The sequence below is a fragment of the Notolabrus celidotus genome, chromosome 1, assembly GCF_009762535.1.
Source record: "Notolabrus celidotus isolate fNotCel1 chromosome 1, fNotCel1.pri, whole genome shotgun sequence".
Classification (NCBI taxonomy): domain Eukaryota; kingdom Metazoa; phylum Chordata; class Actinopteri; order Labriformes; family Labridae; genus Notolabrus; species Notolabrus celidotus.
In genome coordinates, this window is record NC_048272.1 from 10006098 (window position 1) to 10028294 (window position 22197).

At 40.6% G+C, this 22197-nt stretch overlaps 1 protein-coding gene across 1 annotated transcript in view; it reads right to left on the reverse strand.

The window, feature by feature from the left end:
- The window catches only part of cacna2d2a (calcium channel, voltage-dependent, alpha 2/delta subunit 2a), a 183476-nt gene that overhangs the window by 115147 nt on the left and 46132 nt on the right, over positions 1–22197 (reverse strand). The window contains 1 exon segment of the mRNA XM_034673948.1: positions 18613–18729. Within this exon segment, the coding sequence (XP_034529839.1) occupies positions 18613–18729 (117 nt within the window).

Consider the following 22197-nt stretch of genomic DNA (forward strand, 5'->3'; position numbering starts at 1 on the left):
CACGGGGAAATGAAGGAGTGAAGCAGATGCTATTGCTACGTGAACAAGTTCCTTAAACACAGAAAGCATTTTTTCCTTTTCAAGAAGAAGTTGGATAATTAGATGCTGAATCAACCCCCCCTACTTCCTGCCTGGAACCCATATTGTCACTCAAATGAATGATTTTGTGGGAGGCAGGAACATGGCAAAAATGTATAAATCTTCTGCTGTACTTTGACATTTGTTTAGAAGAGGAAAAAAGGGGAATGCGGAGCATTCAAATGGGGCTGAAAATGGTACATTGAGCTAAAATAAACGTGTGCGTTGAAGATGTGAAGAAAAGTGCTGGAGGCAACGTGCAGCCGTGAAGCAGATCAGGTTCTGACATTTTGTCGAACGTGAAACTCTGCCAAGGAACAGTGGGTGGGTTGTTGTGACCTTTATCAGTGGGAGTGATAAAATGACCCAGAACTCTAGATAGTATAATCTAGAGACACAACAATCTGTTTTTACAACACGCCGCTTCCACCAATCCCTGCATGTGTGTGTGTGTGTTTGTTTACATTGACCACCCACTCTGTGTGTGTATATGTGTGTGTGTGTGTGTGTGTGTGTGTGTGTGTGTGTGTGTGTGTGTGTGTGTGTGTGTGTGTGTGTGTGTGTGTGTGTGTGTGTGTGTGTGTAAGGATGAGTGTATTTGACCCTCTGGTACATCTGCAGCAGAGTGACGCTACAGCAGGTGTTAGCAAGTGCACAGGTGACTTCTCCTTTGAAGGTTAAACGGAAAACTCTTCAGCAAATTCTCTAAAGGCTTTGAAGACGTTGCTTGCCATACGTTGAGTGAAGCAAGTGTGTCTGCTCATTTGTGTGAGTGTCTGTATGTGTGTTAAGTGTAATGGCTTTGCTGCAGGTTGTAACAGATGGTTGCTAATGGAAGTTCATAGATCTGAATGACAGGGACCGGGGGATTGGGGAGGAGATGATGGGAGGAGATGTGTCATTTAGTACATGTGAGTTTGTGTGTAAGTGTGTGCATGTGTATGTGTGAAGCACTAATGTGTAAGAGTGGCTCTACCTCTGAGGACACATGCAAATTTTGTGTTTATTTGTAAGCAAGTAGAGCAAGTCATATTTCTTGTCCTTGGGTAACAGACGGTGAGCGTTAAAGAGGACTGTTGCCTGTTGGTCAGTTGGTTATGAGACCACTTTGTCACACAATGAATTACATTAAAAACTACTAAATGTATTTTCATATGATTGTTACAGTGATTCACACTCCCCAGAGGTTGAAACCTGCTTTATAAAAGGCAATCCCCGGAGTTTTCATCTAGCACCATCAGAGGATATAAGCTTTTTCTTATAAATATTAAGACCATGGTTTGTGAAAGATGAACCCTATTGGCTTTACTGATTCATGCATGTTTCTTCTACTACCAACCTGAGCTAGAACTCTGTGGGTTTTAATAAAGTGTCCCAAAAACTATTGGATTAATTGCCCTGTCATTTTGTTGAGGGATTAATGGTACCACTGAAATGAATTATGACTGTTTTGTGTTAGAAAATTTAAGGTAAAAAAATGTGCCTAATCAAAGGTTGGGACTCAAATGTTTCCAATAATGTAATTATTTTGAAGTTAAGGTTGAACCACACTATTTTTTGAGGGGGGGGTTGCCTTGTTTAGATAGGAAAGCTAATTAACAAGTCAGTCTGACGTCCATCTAACTTTGCATTTACTATTATCACTAACCGTGGCTGCCTTTGTTGAGTGTCCTTCTTCAGTCAGCTTGCTTTCAGATTGCCTATCATTTTGTGATGCACGTGACAACCCACAGAGAGAATGCTCATCTGTTCCCAGGGTTCCATCCAGACTACAGAATATCTTATTATGAACACTGAACACCTTTTTTTTTTTTTTTAAATACTTTATTTTCAGTTGTTTGTTATATAACAAGACAAGAAAACAGACAGACAAACCAATATAAAAAGGAAGGAAAGTAATAGACACACACATAATTGGAATGGAAAGCTATCAAAGACAAAAAAAAAAACCAAAAAACAGAAGAACAAACAGACAGAACAAAGAAAATATACATACATATATGCCCATACTGCCATTTAACAATAAGGTGAGATATTAAATCAGTGTCAGACCAAAATGAAGAAAGTAAAAAATTGATAATATTCCACTGTCTAAAAGTCCAAGGGTAAATTAAAGATCCAGGTGAAAACTGAACACCTTTAATATTCAGGATTTCAAATCAGTGTGACTACGATCTTTCCAGCAGATCCGAGGACATAAAATCACACTTAACAAACCTCACAAGAATATCTGGCAAGATGATAATCAGAACCATCAGAAAATCTGGACTTTTGTGTGCAGGAAGAATCTGACCCAATGTCGTCCTGGTTATCTTGTGTTGTGTACACCAAATTGCATTTTTGACATACAATTATGTCTACTAAAGCCTGACAGAGGTTCAGACACCTCTGAAACTGTCTTTTGTTTTGGTGTTTACATTAATAACTTGTATGGACATCATAATTGATAGGTGATGTTAATCTTATTGAAGTTGACGGGGATCAGAAGTCATTTCTGCTGACATTCTGGAGTGTTTCCTAAATCCTGCTGGGAGATATCTGATTTTGCAATTGCTCTGTATTTTTCCCAGAGACAATAAAACAGCAGATAATGATTAGCAATCTAAAAATCAGATAATAAAAACAGTCCTTTAGCCATCCTTGCTACATTTGAATGATCATCAGGTGTGATGAACCCACCGCAGAGACAGTTCTGACAGACATTTCCCTCTGTTTCAATATTGCATTTGAATGATCTTTTAATGGTTTTTCAAACATTCTGCAGGTGTGCCAAGGAATATTGAATCATTCTTCAAAACATCACTTTGAAGCAATATTCAAGGACCCTAAAGGCATACGTTAAAGATACAATAACTGGTGTATGTCCTCAGGAACCTGATAGAATCTCTCTGAACTGCACTGACAGAATTTTTATATGCTTTTACCAATCAGTGCACTCTGCAAGTTGTAAAGTTTTCTCTTCTATTTTTACCCAAGTAGAGCTCGGCCTACTTCCTATGTTTTCCCTGATGGGACGTGAGAGTTATAACAGCATCTCCAAAGGCCTACAGGAAATGGAAAACCAAATTACTTTGTTCAAGTCTCGGTGGTGGTGGTGGTGGTAGCAGCAGTGATGGTGGCGGTAGAAGTGGGAGGGCTGGGGTGGTAATATGTAACTATGCCTTCTACAACAGCACAGGCATAGTGTTCTACGCATGTTAAGAGTTTGGACTGGTGATTGGGTTCATTAGTTATTCAAAGCATCTGACCTCCCCACAGCTCTGCTCAGACACACTCATTATGAAGCCCTTGTAATTTATTAAGCTCCCCAAATGAACACAGGCCATCATGAGGGGTGCTCGCTGTAACTGAGTCACGCTGTGCCTCAGGGAGGTTAATAGTAAGAGTGTGAAGCACCTTTTAATGCTATGATGAGGGCAGGGTGAGACATTAACCTCTGATGTGAGTAAATACAAAAATGGATTAGGGAGAGGAAGGCGGGGGTGTAGAGATTTGGGATTATGAATTATTTTTTGTGCCAATAACAAGTCCAGACTTCATTAAACATACATTTCTTATTGTAGAACAAAATCCCCAAATCTTAAAAGCAAGTAATTCTTAGGCCAAGGTTTAAATTTTACAGGTACAAATAGGTGTGTTAAGTGGACTAAACATTTAAACCTTGTCACTCTTGCTAGTTGGAACCAAAATATTACTAGTCAGTTAAAGAGTTATCAATATTTGTATTATTGTTGGATCGAATTACAAGTGCATACAAGACGAATTTTTTGATCCAAAAAATAGTGATCAAGTTGTGTAAGCTGTGTCTGGTTAAACGGATGTGATACAGTGTTTAGTTGTCTTGAATAAATTGTGCTTAAAGTAAGGGTTGGTAGTCATGGAAAACTAGCATGAATGTAGCATTTCCTCAGGTCCATCAAACCCGGAGGCCCCAAATAGGCAGCCCACTGGCCGCCTATTTGGGGAACTGTTCACTCTATGTTTTGGTCGGGTCACCGTGTGTTTACCGGGACTTGTCTCCATGCCAACGATACGCAGACAGGCTGTTACTGGGTCACTTAGAATCCACTGCTGCAAGTGCAATTTTTAACTTTCACTTTTGTTTTTGGAGCAGGTCGCATATTGTCACTTTGCCAGCTGTAGAACCCTAGAATGCACGTAAACGGTCTGTTCCAAGTTTGCTGCTCAAAGAAAAGCGGATGATGAAAATCAGTGATTGAAAGAAGAATAGAGTGAAACTTTTAAATTCACTCACTCTACAACCACCACACAACCCATGTGCTTAATATGCCAGGAGACTATAGCTGTCCTGAAGAGTTCCAATTTGAAACGGCATTATAAGACGAAGCATAGGAATTTTGAAGAGACATTTCCTCAAAATTCAGAGGTAAGAACTACAAAATAAATGCACTGAAATCATCAAATCAAGCTGCAATCAGGACTCTTGACACATCTATGACACAAAAACACACATTTACTGTAGTTCATATTTCTGTTGTTGTTTTGAACGAAAAGGACATTTTGTTTCGAATATTACAGTATTATTGCATATGGTCTGACCAACCTCATTAAATGGACCTTTGGATCATTGAAAAAATGATTTGTGGCCCTTTAAGATTTGTATTTGAGTACCCCTGGTCTAGCTCAACGTGTTCACGAATCGGCTCGTCATCCCTACAGCATCCGGTCGGACGCTACAATACAATATAAATTTCTGTAGGACTTACTAAATGTCATTAATTATTTTACTTGTCAGAGCCCCCGTGGTGAGAGCTTTTCAGACTCTGATCCGGACTACAGTCCTGAGCTAAGCACCTCCTCGGGTCAGAGGGGACAGGCCTTTGGTCAAGCGAGAGTGGCAGAAAATAGAGTCAGGGGAAGCAGAGGCAAGGGACGGGGAGTGCACGCCGGGGAAATGTACGTGCAGGAGGCAGGCAGAACGGCAGGACAGGATTTGATTGGTTTCATTAATCTGGACCCTAATGGCAGGGATTGGTTGGTGTTTTCCCAGGTTTTCTGTGGCTGTAGATAGTGGCTTTTTTTTTCGCTCTTTTTAAGGAACACATTATGTATTGATTGCCATTGGGACATAAAGATAATTTTAACCAGTATAACAAAAAGTGTATCTAAATCTGACTACCAACCCCAGCTTTAAATTTTGACTGTCTTTGAAGATTGTCTTTTTTGAATTGGGGTTTATGTGGTTTTCGGTCTTTCTGCAGCCAGCCTCAAGCAGATTCTTGATGTATTGCAGTTTATAACACTTCTGCATGGGCTTCATAGTTTGAGACCGGAGGTTGCCGCTTGGTTTATTGATAGCACATGGTAATCCTATAAGGATTTTCTCTTGCGAGAAATTTTACATCCCTTACTCTGACTAACATCAATAGAAAAACAAAGTTATGTTATGAGATCACTTTAAAGCAGGCTTAATGATGATTATAGCATACACATCTCCATATAATTCTGCATATGTCACCCAAGAATGAGATGCAAGGTGAGCGAGGCTGCAAGGAATATTGCGCACCCCCTGAAAGTGAGAGACACCTTCTTCATTTGTCATTGCTTCACGCCAACAGGAGGGACATAATCACTTGCTGCCAGTGGTGTAATTCATTGTGTGCACACCAGCTGCTGTCGCACTGCTGCTGCTGCTGCTTCTGCTGGGAATGGCAGAATCTTCAAGTTTTTCAAGTGATTTAGAAAGCTTGGCATTATATCGAAAGAATCTCTTTTAGAGCATGTGTACTGTATTCAGCGATTTACTGGCACAGCAGGAAACATACAACACAGCACTGCACTGGCTCATTGAAAGGAATCGCCAGTGGCAGTGTTAAAAGCAGTAACGAGTCCCACATTAGACAAAAACACAGTTTTGTTTGGCTAATCCTCCAGCTCGAGTACACTCTAAAGGGCCAATCCAGATCCGAGTGACAGTCCTCACTGCTCACAACAGCTTCACAGCGGTGTGATAGCAGGAGCCTCATTTTTAGGGCTGGTGGCCCTTTAAAAGTCTGAGGGCTAAATTTAGCTGTAATAAATTGGTTATTTGTGCCGGATGCCTGTTCAATTAAAGCCAGTCACCGAGGCGTCTGAGATCTCGCTGGGATGACGACACAAGTCATCAAGCACACACTCCAAGGAGACGGTTAAACTCCCTGTGTTGCTCAAGTAACAATAATTAAACTGTTGATTTCTTGTTGTTTTTGGGCCCAGCACTAACAAACAAGCATATGATGAATGACTTTTGAAGAAAGTGAACAAGTACACAGTTCAGTATCATTATGAAACTTCTAATAGATCAAAGCAACACTTCTCGGTCTCCTTAGTTGAAACTTTAAAATGCGTCAGAGAAAAGATGTTTTGTGAAAGCCAGCACCCCATCAAACTAGTGTTTTCACTTCTTCAAAGCCACATCTCTCTTATGGAAACACTGACTTCTATTAGAAGAAGAGCCTCTTCACAATACACAGCTAAATCTGTAGTGCTCATGAAGGTTGATAATCTATGAGAAACTAAATGTTTGAATCACTGGAAGTTGAAAGGTGTCTGCGTACGCATCGGGGCAGAACTCTGCCGGGCAGGACACAGAGAGCAGATAATTGTGAACGCGTGACCATGAAGAGACAGAAATTACATCCCGTCATGTAAATAAGATAAATTACATAAAAGAACAAGGTATAGACTTGATCTATGAGAGAGGTAACTTCTGCTTTGATCTGGCCCCAAGGGGGGCGGGGGCGCCCCTAATATAATGGTAGGGGAAACACTGTCCACTGTCAAGTCTTACACAGCATGCAGTTACAGTATACAAGATGACAAGTAATGCATATACGCACTTTAAAAACACATCACCCAGTCTAGCATCATTATCAACAAAGCTGCACACAGCTACAGGACCACGGAACAACTCTGCTCTGCAACCAAATAGGACACTCGTGCTTCCCTCTTGTGCAGGCGCAAGCCCACACACACACACACCCACACACACACACACACACACACATACACACACACACACACACACACACACGCACACACACACACACCACACATACTAACCCAGGCTTGGGAGCCTTTCCAAAAAATAAGGAAACATGAGAAGTTTGCATTGGAAGCAACCTTTCAATGATACTCAAAATTGCCTGTTAATTTAGGATATGACGGACTGAATAACAGACACACAGGTGTAGGTAAATGATGGAGAGAGAGAAGACAGATTTTAAACTTTTGGTACAAATTAAACAACAGTGTTTGAGGTACAGCTTTCAATTTGCCAATGATTCATATATGTATTTTGGATTTAAATGAGATGCCTTGAATGCATAAAATAGCACCAAAATCAAGCTTGTTTATCTAAACAATTCGCCCCTGCGGAGGTCCCGCTAAGTCCCCCCAATATTCTCAAATCCTAATCTTACCTCAGGCTGTAGAGATCAGAATTATTAGAAGCCTGAACTGATGGTGGCATAGTTAAAAAAAAACACACACACACATACAGAGCTGAGCTTCTTCTTCTTCTTCTTCTTTTTTTTTTTTTACATTTTTTTGCCCCATTCTCCGTCAGGGTAAAATACACCGAACTGTCAGAATGACTGACTTAAAAACAAGCCCAAGAGCAAGCAAAGTGAGTGCATGACCGACAGGCTGCTGTTACCATTTTGCGGTTTTAAAACTGTTCAATGTCGGCTCTAATTCCTTCACTTTCTGCTGGGTATTTTCAGATGCAGTTTGGCAGGTCGCAAAGTTCACAGGTGAGTAGATCTGAATGTTCACACCAGCGCCAACACGTGCATGCTCACACTCCTTACAGCATGCTTTTTGGCTGTGCGTGCTACGTGTGAGTGTATGTGTCCCAGTGAATTATTAATGGATGTAACGTGATGACAGATGACTCAGAGCGGCCCGTCCCTCCCCATCCCTGACCCGGCTGTGTCGTCTTGGTTTCCTCAGTCAGGGGGAGACGGAGGCCCACGCGGTCTGATTGATTAATTCTGTCAAGCACACTTTTGCTGTCCCTGCACAGTGTCCAGTCTGAGATCTCCTGCGATCTCTCACAATCACAATCAGTATGACTGAGAAGTCACAGGACATCTCCGTCATTGCTGATAGAGAACCGCCCAGAGTCTGCCATTTTCCTCAATTCACTCTAGATTGCTTTTCAATCATACAGGACTGCTTGTCATGTCTCGTTTGTTTTCGAACTCTCCAACTACAAAAACGACTCTCATCAACAAAGACTTTTTTAAACTGTCGCTCAGTTTACTTTGGAAAAGTATTCCTTTTGACACATGACATAGATGATGTAACGTACTCCTTTGATTCAACGATCTGAACTAGAAACATCTGCCTAAATAAGTTTTGATACTTTCACAAACCTGACCACTGAAAATCAAGATCTACTCTCCAGGGCTAGCCCTCTAAGGTTTCTTTATGACAACTAAGCTAGTTCCATTTACTAAGGATGAATCTGAGACATGGTTGAGGGCACCTGAAGACACAGAGAAAGCAATCTTTAGTGGAAGGATTAGATATCTCAGAAAATGTGTTTATTTACTGGTTTGGTACTTCTCTAATATCTATTCGTATAAAGCTGAAGGTCATAGCCACTTAGCACAGCACAAAAAAGAGGAAACAAATAAGAGTAAGCCCTTCACTGTCTTACGTAACACAAAAATGTGACTATCTGCAACCTCTAATTTGACACATTGGCATGCATTTTGAGGCATCTCAAAGCTAAGAGTACCTTTTACCATCAGCTTTCTTTTTATTCTAATATACAGTCTAACCTAGCGGGGGCGAGTTCTAGCCAAAACCTGCATCTCACCCTGACTCTGCCTTCCCTGTCCCCTGTCTAACACCTCTCTACAGCCCTTTTGCTCTGTTTATCTTTTTTTCTCTTCTCGTTTTGCGTGTGAGTATGATGGGCAGTGAGAGCTAGCATGGAGGGTGTTGGTTCCTGGACACTGGGGCTAACTGTTCAGCCTCCCTGAGGTGAGCTGAGCCTGACTTGACAAAACACAAGTGAAGGAAGGTGCCCACTTGATAACCCTGTGGATGTGTTGGCTTCTCCCTGTCTGTCTAGTTCAACATTTGGAGTGGCCATTAGGGGCCAGGTGGAACGGTGGCTAGTATTAGCATTGTCAGTATGTGGAGCCTGCATGAACAGAACCTGGGTGTGTTGAATGTGGCAGTGTTGTTTGGGTTACAGCAGCCACTAAGGGCCGTGTGATAGGCTGTGTTACTTATCATTAAGACAAAAGGATTGAGATGAGGGTGCAACAGGGTGGTGGGGGTGGTTCCTCACTAAGCACTTACACTTTGGGGCACAAGTATCTTGTTTTTGTTTCAAATCATATTTTTCAATGATTGTTTAAACAGTATTGCACAAAGGTAACTATGCTGTTTACAGTACGTTTTTGCTGCTGTGTTTTTTAAGCAATGGAGAAGGGGAAAAAAGGGACAAACAGACAGACAGAGCTATCCCGTCTAGATTGTTCCAAGAGAGGCATGTTTCAACAAGAAGGAGGCTGCTGGATATATACATATCAGACGTGAACATCCCGGGTGCAACTACACTACCTGTCAGCTTCTCTTCTGGTCTAAAGATACTTGCTGCATGTCTGCTGCTGTCCTGTTGCAAACAAACCTCAGAGTGAATCATATCTATTTATATGGGTCAGTCTTTATTTCTCCTAACTGTGAAGTCAAGCACAGATCTCTGCATGAACACTGGTTTGACTAAAAGGCATCAGAGCTGACAATGTGTCTTCCTTCATAGTGTATCTACTCTTGCAGGGAACGTTTCCTCAGCCTCTCGTGCTTTTCAGTACTTTTCCTAGGCTGTAAGTATATGATAGAATTGTATCTTCACCTTCCTGCCCCTACTTTATGCTTTTGACCTCGTAACCATCTCAAAAACCAGCCCCAGTAGAGAGCCGGGTGTGTATCAATCGAGCAGCAAGCAACCCAGAGGCTGCCACCCCTCAGCCTGTAAGTGGTATTGGGATAGTATTGAGATCTGTGTAATTGGATTAGACCAACCTTAGTCCCCTCTCTATTCCTCCAGTCCCTTCTGTGAAATCATAACTTAAGAGCTTTGACAATGGTAGTTTTGCAGTGCGGATGATGATGGGAATGTAACATGATCTCTGTCTGTAGCTCCTGGCCTCCCCGAGGCTGGAAAATCCCAGCAGCGGCCTGACTGACAGCTCCACTCTGCCTGGCTTTGACTGACAGTGTACAGGATGTCGAGCAGGCTCCGACGGTTCTGAGGGGCCCGAGTGATCTCTGGCCTTCGTGGCGATCATATGGAGCATCACAAAGAGGAGCATGGGAAGGGATGAGGGCTTAGATCAGTCCAGGAGGCCTATCACATCTACACATGACAGTTTACATGGAGGGCTGTGTTCTCTCTCTCGCTGCTCTGGGTTAAAAGGCCTGTCAGACAGGCACTCTTGTAGCTTCGCTCAGGTGTGAGCCTGTTGCTGTGATAACACATACACAGAGGAAGACACAATGAAAGTACAATGACGCTCATGCAGACTGGTGCCTGTGATGTGCACAAAGACTTGGAGAGCTGCAGCTACCTGCTCAGCACAGCCTCTCAAATAATTTAATAAGTACAGCAACACGGGTACAGAAGTATGTGTTCCAGTGTGTATCAGTGCATTAATTCCTTCTGGGGCTATCAGCCTAAAGGAAAGTGATACCTACTTATGTTTGCAAATATCATTCCAGGTCTTGGGAATAAAAAAGATTAGATAACAATCTATTTATTTTATATTTCAGAGGTATAAGAGAAAGAAATGGTTCTTTTAAAGAGGTGGCTGAGCTCCAACAGTGGGATTCACAACAGACTGTTTAACCCATCTATTGTGCATATTTCAAAATATATAATAAGACAGCAACTCTTATAATTTCAAGGTCAGGAGGACAAAACCAGTCATGTTAGTTTGTGTTGGAAAAATCTTATAAAAATATTTTTTTTATTATTTACACATTCAAAGAGTTAATGCACATCTCAAAATGAGTTTTTTGAGTTTTGTTTTACTCCACTTTATTACAGTTTTCTTTAAATATGGGAGGGGCACTGTTAGCCTAGTTGTCTGAGCGTGCGCCCCATGTACAGAGGTGATAGTTGACTCCTGGCCTCTACCATTTGCTGCATATCTTCCTCATTTTCTACTCCCCACGTCTCCAGTCTCTCTTCAGTTGTCCTATCCAATAAATGCAAAAATGCCCAAAAATTGAACTAAAAAAAAGAATAAAAGAAATGTATGTAAAAAAAGTAAATAAGAATGTGACAAACAATCTTTTGAACTTTGTTTTAATGTGTACTTTGCACTCTATTCTTGCTAACAGGCACACTGAAATGTTTGGGTGACCTCCTGTGAACTGACTAAAAGGCTACTTAAATTAAAAGAGCAATCAACTTGAATAAATTGATTGCGGTTTTACTGATTGAGCACACTTTAACACAAGAGTCAATTTTCCTGGCAATCAGTTTCAAATGAAGTGACCTATAAACTAAAATGTTACCATAAAGTCTATTAGAAGAGTGAAGTTTCAGGTGAAGAAGATGCTCTAAAACTAAAGACTGGAATAATGGAACTTGCATAACAGCAAACATCCAGACAGGGTAAACTTTGAGGGTATATTGAAGCTCTCTAAATTTAAACCTGACTACCTGTGAAGTGAGCTAATCCGCCTTCAAATAAAAATGTGAGTCCAGTTGTCAGTTGAAGATCACAGGGCCGCTGAAATAAACATCTTTTCTAAAAAACATCAGAGGAAGCTTTCCTGAACCGTTTTTCAACCTGTCCCTGAAATTAAAAAAATAAATAAAACAACAAAACAAAGAAGTTTATAAAGATTCCAACGGCAAGATGCGAGCCTGTCAGCCTATCGGGGTTTGTTACATTTTAATTTTGGCAGGGAACGTAGAATCAGATCATTGTTTGAGAAGACGGTGGAAGCCAGAGGGAGGAAAAAAAGAAAGCAGACAGAGATGTGGAGTGAAGGAGATTAAGACGAGGGAAGGCGAAGAATAAACACTGGGGAGGCTTTTGACAAAAAAAAAGTTAGATTTTGCTACTTCCATTTTTAGGGTAAGGGGACTGTTAACTGCATCATGCTTTGAAGTATAATGTATTGATATTTAGAGTGTATTTCGATAGCTAAGTGCTGTTTTATTTAAAGTAATCGTGGAAACAAATGAAACAAAAAGCTTTTTTTCTAACTGTTGCACATTGAACTAAACAAGCAAAGCATTTCAATGATTAAAATATGCTGTTAATTTGGGAATTAAGGCTAAAGCATCCAAATCCCCAGCACTGACAAATGCCTCCCCCCCACATTATATCAGTAACTGAGTATTTAGAGTCCATGTGCATTTTCTCATTAGTAACATAAACATGAATTACAAAGAATTACCTCCAGCATTATTTAAATAGGTTGCAGAAGAATAATTTCTCCTTGCATACACACACATTAACTCCTTTTGTAAATGTGTGGCAGGGAATATTTGGGACTAAATAACCATTACAGGGGGTAGAAACAGGCTGGAATATAAAACGCCGTCAATACTGCGCAGAGCAGAGTTTTGAGACCTCCTTATCTGCAGACTGCATTAAGACATGCCTTTCACTTTTCTCCCTGTATGAATAATAAGTCCACATGAATTTCTGCGCCTACAGTCTTGAATTTTTAGTTTTAGGTGGAGAAAAATAAATCATTACCTGCTTAAATGAAACATATTAACTTGTTGCGTACTCTCTGTTAGGGTTTGTATTCTCTAATGACATAATGACTATTTCTTTGCGCTGCTCGTTCCCTTTATGCATTTTCATCATCCTCTTTTTTCCTTTTTGGTCTGCTTTCGTCTTAAGATTTTTTCTTTTTACCCAAACTCTTTCTCTCTCCCTTCCCTCGTCCCGCTCTGCTCCCGGTCTCCTTCCCTCCCGCTTGCTGCTCATTTTTAAATCTATGAATTTCTGAACATCATTTTCTTGATTTTTCCACGCCCCAGGGAGACATTCTCATTCCAGCCCTTCTCTTTTTTCACCTCATTTCCTCCCTCCTGAGTGAATCTGCCAGACAGGATGTGAGGTGACAGTGTGGCCCCGTGGAGGTTAGGGTGGGGAGGCTGTGGTGTGTATATGTGTGTCTGTGTGTGGGTGTGTTGCAAGAGGTTGGGGTCAGTGCCATTCCAAATCCAATCCTGAACATGACCACAGGAGACGTACGGTAACATCACCCTCCCTTTAACAATCCAAGCTGAAGAATTAAACCTGCCTTTGAGAGCCTTTTGCTGCAAAGCATGACTGTTCGTCTTCCCGCAAGACCTCATGCTCTAAAAAGATACACACTTTTGCCCTTTTCTAAGGATTCAACTGTGTTAAAAATGTCAATGCTTTCACTCTGAGTGAACATATCTGGACAGAAACAGAGGGGAGGAAAGAAGGCAGTCCCCAAGTCACACTCAGCCTTGAATGAGGTGGTGGAAAATGTGGCTCAAATTCAATTTTGCTTTACACTCATCATGCATATACTGATGAAACTCAGGCTATGATACCATTAACCATGCTTAGTTCAGGATACAATTTTTTGAAGTTTTTGAAGGGTGTAAGAAACTGAAATGTCATTTGTAGTGCTTTTATTTTGCCTTTTTTCTGCATTAAGCTTGGATACTTTAATTTCTAATTTGATAACACATGCATTTTATTTTGAAAGGGCGCCAAAGGAACTTCCACCAGATGAGAAAGTTTCAGTGCAGTCAGACAACTCACGTTTACTTAAGATAAGTTTATTGCAGCATACAGTATTGTGTTTGGCATATGGGCTCCAAACCTCATTACTCCTTGTAGATTATTTAAATGCAGACATTTAGGAGTAATGAGATAGGACTAACCCCTCTTGGAGCCCGTAGGTGAATGCCGGGGAGGAGGTGGGTACAATGTTTTCGCACAGCACTGAGCAGGACAGCAGGAGCGCTTGCAAAGCAGAGGCAGAGACAGGGAGACTTGCAGCTTAAATAGACTGCCAATGAGAGGATGTTGAGATCAGCTGATAGGGAGGATGATGACGTGTCAGTATGAATGAGCGCAGCTCGAGTTGTCTGCCTGAACTAGCTTGCAGGCGGCACTCCATTTAGCCAAGGTCATCTTTTAATGGATTAAAAAAAGAAAGAAAAAGGCTGGTCACCATATACTTTGGCGGGCCACCCATGTATGTGTTGGAAACTCTTGCGGTGCTTCCTCAACTGTACATTTTTCTGCTGCCACAATGTCGGTGCGCCTCTATTCAGATATGGATACAATAGACAAGGTAAGGTCAAAGGCAGCCATCACGCCCTGCTTTTTTAAAGGACATTACAATACGTTTGTCATCTCAATGATATGAACCCACTGACTCAGGAGGTACCACTAGGTATCCCTTGTGGTGAAACTATATAACACATAAAGAGAACGCTCTGGGCCTGATTCACTTAAGGACTACGATGCTTTATTGCTTGTTAAACCTGTAAAAATGAGAAGAGAAAATATAAAGTCTGATTCTTAAAGCTCGTGCAAAGGTTTATATACACCACAAATTGTGCTGAAGAGTGAATAGTGTCACTGTGTACCTGATGTTTGCAGGTACTTAAATGAGCCATTTTGCATTCAATTGGGGCAAAATTTGTCCCTTGATATGCAAATGAGCTTCATTACAAAATAGGTCTTCAATCTGTGGGTCTCGCTTTACCCATGTGGTGTCTGCTAAAATCGTTGCTTAAATTCAGGACATGACTTATCGACTTCCTCTGTGTAGTTTAACATCTAAATCTGAAATGTGTTCAAACTAGGGTTACAATTTCAAGTATTTCCATGATTGATCTTTGGAAATGTTAACGATCAATTACAGATTAACCATTAAAAAAAACATAAACGTTTTCATGTCAAAAACTATGCCGCATGCGTTTTTTCCCCTGAATCAAATTTTCCTTCACGACACAATGTATATAACTGACAGTATTGAGTAGCTACGGATCGTACTGAGGTGTTCAAAAGGTTAAACACACTGAATGTCAACATGTGGAGCAGGCTCATAATCTCAGCGGACACACAGTCATAAAAGTTAAGGCTCAGACTTCAACGATGGAACTGAACAGAAATATACTTTAGACCCACAGTGTCCACTTTTCTGTCTACTCGTTGGTATTGAGAAAAATAAGCATGTGAACGCGGTCAGGTATCAGCCGGGAGCGCAACCGGGTTCATAATCAGTCCGGCGGCAGAGATAAAAGGCGTTTGTGGGGACCTCTCACTCAGCCGCAGCCCCCAGCTGTGCGTCTCCACTGTGCACAACACCTTTAACCAGCTGATACACATCAAAACATGCTTTAATCATAAAACACCTCCCTGATAGCTGAGCTAAATATAAGACCATATGTACCTAGTCAAAACATCAGCTTATAATGTAGTAGCAGCAGCAACATGAATTCCAGTACAGCAGCACCCACAGTGCCCCCACAGGAGAGGGATTTCATTACAACAGAACGTTTCTAGGAATGTCTTAATGGAAATTGAAGTGGAAAGAAATATATTACAAAGCATTAATTAATCAAAAATTTTTTTTTGTACTTAGGCATTTTACACACGTCTAAATACAAGGAGAAGTTTGAAACAAACAGTATATTGCAGCGTCGACAGTTTAACTGTATGTGATAAGTCTGAACACCTCACTTTGAAACAGTCACAGTGACTACAAAGCACCAATGTGAGTGAGTACATGTGAGTGAAGCTGCATGTGTCAGGATCAACAAACTGATTAAAAGGAAAGCTAAACCATCCAAAAAGGACAAATTAGTAACTCATTTAATTTTAAATTGCAATAAATACAGATTATAATTAGCTAATTTGGGGATTATATGCGGTGAAAAATGTGAAGATCTGAACGTGACTTACTGTTGTTCTATTAGAAGCCAGCGGGCTCAGACAGTTTGATTTAAAGCCCAAATTTCCAGGATTAGCACAAATGCTCCTTAACTTTATCTCTGGCTTTTAAAAATTAAAAATTGATTGTGTATACTTTTCTCATTTCCCTCTCTGTCACTCGTCTCCCCTGTCTCCGTGCTCCCCCCCGTCTCTTCTTCTCGGAGGGGTTAGAGGTTCCCCACTGTGAGAGCAAAACAAATTTCTAACTAATCACAGGACTGTCTGAGCATAACAGTGGGAATAATTATATCCCCAAATGCAGGACATTGAAATGATAACCTCTGAAATAACACTTCTTCTCATGCATCATTTCAGAATATACGCCGAAAATATGAAACAGACCGAAAACCCCTGAAAGTGATGCCAGGCAGAAGAACGATGGAGATGATTATCTCAATTTTGTCTGAGTGACAAAATATAATCAGCTTAACTTTTTAACAATAAAGAGGAATTACACTGCTTTCTACAAGAGTTCAATCAGAAGGAATGAAGTTGAGCTTCTTTCAACACCCCACAGTGTGACCACACAGAGGGAGGTTCATCACCATGCGGTGCGTAAAAGTAGAGAAAGGATGGACTGCAGAATTAAAAGTGTGCAGCAGAGACTATTTCAAAGGATGTGAAAAACCATCAGACACATGGAAGTTTAACGATTGATGATGATACTGTTGACAATAGAAGTTTCTGCCAGTACTTCGGTGCCATTTGACAGAAAGAGGCATGATGGAACAAGCCCATAATTTTATTCTGTCTGAGAATTAGATTTTTTTTCAAAAGGTATGATGTTGTGTTTTCTGCTTTTCACATTGTATGTTAGGTATCCTATTTCCAGGTATTTACCATAATATAGACACAGATTCTTGTGTAAATGAGAAACATAGAGCTCAGATAATTAGTTTTGCATAATGCACTCTGTCTGCATTGTTCACAAGGAATACGCATGAATGACGTTCAAAAGATAACTCATCATTAATTTTAGCTTCCAAATCTTTACATTACCATCAGGTCATGCACATTACTGCAGCTTATAAAACTATTTTCTAGGTGCATGACATGACATGATGATGAATAGCATTTGTAATAGTTATGAGTAAATTCAATATTAATACACCCTGGCTTATGTGATACAATTATCAATTCACAAGCGCCAAACATCAATATTCTAATAGAAAAAGTATAACTCTCTAAACAGATTCCCCTGCCCGTCCCTGAGTCACTGCGTCATGTTTTCATGTTTCTTCGCTGCAACGCTAATGACATAAAAAAGTTAAGTGAATGGAAGTTAATTGGCCTAAGAAGAAAATGAGAGTAGTATAGTAGGAGAAGCCAGCAGAGTGTAATACAGCAGTGAAATAAGTTAAGCAATGCTCTAGCCTACAAAAAGTAGAAACAAGGGAAAAGCAGTTCCAGCTCTTTATGCTGAGATGAGCGAAAAAGTGGAAGATACTCTAACAGTCAGCAGAGAATTGCACTCACATACGTTTAGTGGACTTCACTGAGTCCAATGTGACGGTCACAGCCCATTTTATTGACAACTAGTGGGAAATGCAGTCTTGTACATCACTAGTGTGATGCACAAGACTGGTTTATACTATGCGTTGAAACAACTTGGACCCCAAGCTCTGCGATTTGTCCACTAGGAAGCATTGTATTTCCTGTTTTCTGTAGCGGGATCGGAAACAGGTGATCTGACTAGCATAGCAATCACACTGCCTACAAGAGTTTCGTTGGAGCATTGCAGAGCGACATGGACACTCCGATGCACAAGTATGTGGTGCTAACAACGACGTCGGCCACTAAAGTGAATGCAGAAGTACAAAGCAGGCTTTGGAACAGTACTCATATGTCAGAAGTCTTACTGAAAGAATGGAAGTAGACTTGAAAAGACCAGTGACACTGAAGTGAATACAACTGTAGCTGTTACAGGAACAGTCATACAGGTTGACATAAAATCAGTATGTAAGTTGTGTTTTCAGTTTAAAATGTGAAAAGTTTATAGAGGCTATAGTAGAGGGCATATTGTATGGTATTGTATGGTATGGAGTGACACCCACCCATAATTATGAGTAGTACATAATATAATTTATCAGTCTAGAAAAAACAAAATTTTATCCCGTTTAGGTATAAGCAGATGTGTACAGTGGCTACACATTCAGATTTGCATATCACAGCAGACTGATCTATTGGCCTTAGAAGAACTCTGTGCTCTCTAACTGCCCTTCTAGTTTAAATTATTTATGGTCTTCCTTAAACAAGCATATGTTCAATATTATTCATGCCCCAGACCTGACTAAGATACCGCTGGATAACCTGGCCGTAAAAAGGAGATTCTTCTTTTACATCATTTTTTAAGATGAGGAGGATAAAGTGCATCAAATCAGACGGGGGTTTATTCTTTTAGCTCTTTGGTACATTTAAATACCTTGTGACAAGCCTAGTGCATGTAAAAATATGAAAAGCAACTTGACCGTACACAAAATATCAAACAGGTATGTGGGCATCTGTGCACTTGTGTATGTGAACAGGTGTTATTCTATATGAAACATCATTGTCTTACCTCCAGGGCTTTCCTCTTACTGTTGAGCAGCTTGGAAATGTCTCGTGCCACTCTCTCCACCAGGTCCTTGGGGTTGTTTCTCTTGATTTCGAACTGGCTCTTCTTCTCATTATAGATCTGCAGATGGAACAGAGGGAACCACAGGTCAGGTTAGCGGAACCATTAGTTTAATTAAGAAGATCACAGAGGAGCTGTTTGCTCATTCTCAAGGTGGCACACGAGATGGTAAACATTTACTGAAGAGCAAGCAGTACGCAGCCTGCCATTATACCCATAAGCCTCAGCGCTGTAGCAGAATTAAACACAGAACAGAGCCCTAATGGCAAAGCACTTAGCTAGCCAGCTGCAGTCTGGCAGGCAAGATCAAATTAAATTTACGCAAACTCCAGCAGATCCTCACTGCGGGGTGAACACCTTGTATCCCCACAATGTTAACTCCTCTGGAACTAAAACAAGCAGCCTTATTTACAGCTTGGCGACAACTTAATTTGGGACTTAATCCAATCCTGAAGTTACTGAGGGCCATGCTAAACCAACCAGACCGGGGAATTTTTGCAACCTGTGAAGGATCACAATTCCCTGGGTGAAGTGTGAGCAGGAATTACAGCGTTTTCACTCAATATGTAAAGCACTCTTAAAGGGCATTACCAGAATAACACCAGGTAAAACCAATTAAACAGACACAAGCTTTGCAAATCACAAAAACACAAGGAAGAGAAATTAGTTTGGATGCTAGAAGGGTCTTGCTTGTTTGAAGAGGAGGGGCATCCAGAGGCAGAACGACAGATGCTTGGACCGCTGACAGAGGAAGATACTAGATAGATTAGTGTGCTCCCCGTGGAAGAATGGTAAAGGCTGACTCAGCAGCCTGCGCTCTGTATAGGATCTGTAGACTACAACAGAGCACCACCCGAGGGATTACCACTTATCCTGTAGCCCTAAGACACTGCAAGACCCACTTTCACCATAAAACCATTTTGTACAGTTCTTCTGGAGAAAACCGAGGAAAAGCCTGTTGTAGGTGAATATTTTGAAGCAATTAGGCTTTTTGAAATCATAAACACCGGCTAAAATATTGCATTAGCTCAGGCTGTGTGTCTACTTAATTGCCTTTAGCTGGATTCACAGTATGAACACTTCTTCACTCAGTCATCGACTCAAGTACTTACTCAAACCTTATATCCAACCTTTCATACGTGATATAATGCAATGCACTTCACAGAGAATTACAAAAATTAGAGAGACATTAAATCAAGGATAGAAAAAGTAAATGTTAAGCTTTGAGTCTTAGAAACAAGAAAGGGAGCAAAGCCAGAGCATCTTGAGGGTAATAAAAAAAGACCCATGACTTGTTTAAGCTAATCTTTGTCACATACAAGTGTTATGGAAACACTGGACTTATAAATTGAACACAGAAGGGACGTTTTTACTACTTTTCCATATGGTGAAATAATTTGTTGTTTCTAAATATTTAGAGCAGGGGGGAAACACGTAACATTTGACAGATTAATGTAGCTTGCATCACTGATATGTCTCTACAAATATATAACTCTTCAAACAAAACTGAGACATGCAGTATGCAGCAAAAGCAAAAAAGAAAAAAACAAAGAACTTTTTGAACCAGGCTGTAACTTGTCTCAAGAAAAAAGGATATAAAAATCAATAATATCATAAAAAACAGACTGCAGGAACCAACAACACCACCACAAACACTAAATTGAGAAGATCAAATATGACTCAGCAAATAAACTAATTCTTCCTCATAGTCCTCCAAGATCAACCCTTTTTTTTCTTTCTAAACTGCCAAAGTAAGGGTTTCTTTCTGTCATGAAATATGTGTCTGCGGCATTGATGTGTTGATGTGCAGCAATTAGGAAGGGAAAACACAGGCGTCCATATGATCCGTCTCTGTCGAGCTGAAGGCTGGGCAGGCTGCCAGAGGCACTTTCCTTCCACCGGCCAACAGAGCAGGCAAACCTGGCCCCAGAAGCTTGGACCCTGCCAGCCGAGCACTCTGACGAGATTGCCTGGTGTCTTATTTTGGCCGGCCTTTCAGGGATCAGGGATCCTGCTTAGTTTCAAACAACACTTTAAAGTACTTCTCAAAGTGAAACGTGAAGGTGAAATCTGCTCTCTCCATCAGGATGCAACCACATAAAAAAATGTTTTTAAATGAGTTCTGATGAATAAAACAGGTGGTTCATTCTTTTTTGTTTTGATTCTTTTAATTTTGTGCTTCAGCTACTCATCCTGAAAAGTCATTAGTCTGCAATTTAACAGTCCATGACACAAACACACACATACAGACTCACACACACACACACACACACCAAGGAATAAGTCATTATCCCACAGTTCTGATTGAGGCATTCTTCAGACCTGAGTTCCATAATCACGTGAATATTTACACACATGACTATACGCACACATTAGCACATACACAAACACACACACACACACACACACACACAGTGACACGCACCATTTCAGAGGGCTTTTTGTCAAGGTGGAAGAAGCCATTAAGGGAATCTTATTAAACCATAAAACAAGAGCGAAGTTTTCTCCGCTCCATTGATGGTCCACAAACCCCTGACTCTTTTAAGCAATGCATTTTTCAAGTCGATTTAAAAAACCATGTCAAATTTGTTTTTAAATCAATATTCATTCCCTTAATGTGTGCTAGTGCTCTCTGCGCCTGCCTCTCCCCAGAAGATTCATGGCAGTCACCAGGACATTACAGACTGAGGCTTCTCTACTCTAAGCTCAGAAACAAAATACACAAAAAAACAAAGACAGGGATCAATAGGGCTCATATTGCCTGCAGGGATTCCAAAATATATTGTTGCATTAGTCATAATACAGAGTACAGTCATTTTTTGGTGCTTTTATGAACCTTTTTTTCAGGAAGGAAAGAAGCTAAGGGAGTATTCTAAAGGGGAAACTTTCCCACAAAATGTCCTTTTTTTCCCCTCTTTTCCCCCTCTGCATTTAGAGACTTAAGGTGATTCCAGTTTACTGAATAATTCTGCAGCCTCTGCTTCTACGATCATCTAACAGCTTCAGAAAACACACTGCTTAATTACCTCCACTAAACACAGAGCCAGCAAAACCATTGAGAAATGAAGTCAACCACTGTCATTGTGGTCCAAAATGAAGATTAGCTGCCACAGACTCACAGCAATTTCTCAGTTGATAAATACATGCCAACACCCAGGTCTCAATTAAAAGTACAGTCACTATTAGACCACCTCAACAGTATGACTTCAGCAAATACTTCAGAAATGCCTTATTTCTCATTGATCTCTATCAACAGATTATGCATAAAAATGTAAAATGTGTTGGTGCGGGTTGGATTATGGTATCAGATTTTCTTAATTTTTCTGTTTAATAGATGTACTTAGTGGGATTATCTATGAGCCTTTCAGTGACATTGGCTCTATGCAGGAAAACAGTCTTTGTGGAGAGAAAAAATAGGGTGGAACACTATGCACCAAATCGCAATCCAAGCACCCATTGGCAGTCACCTAACAATGACTGAGCTCTATTTGGTGTTTTTTTTAAATAAACAAACTTCCATCCTTCCAC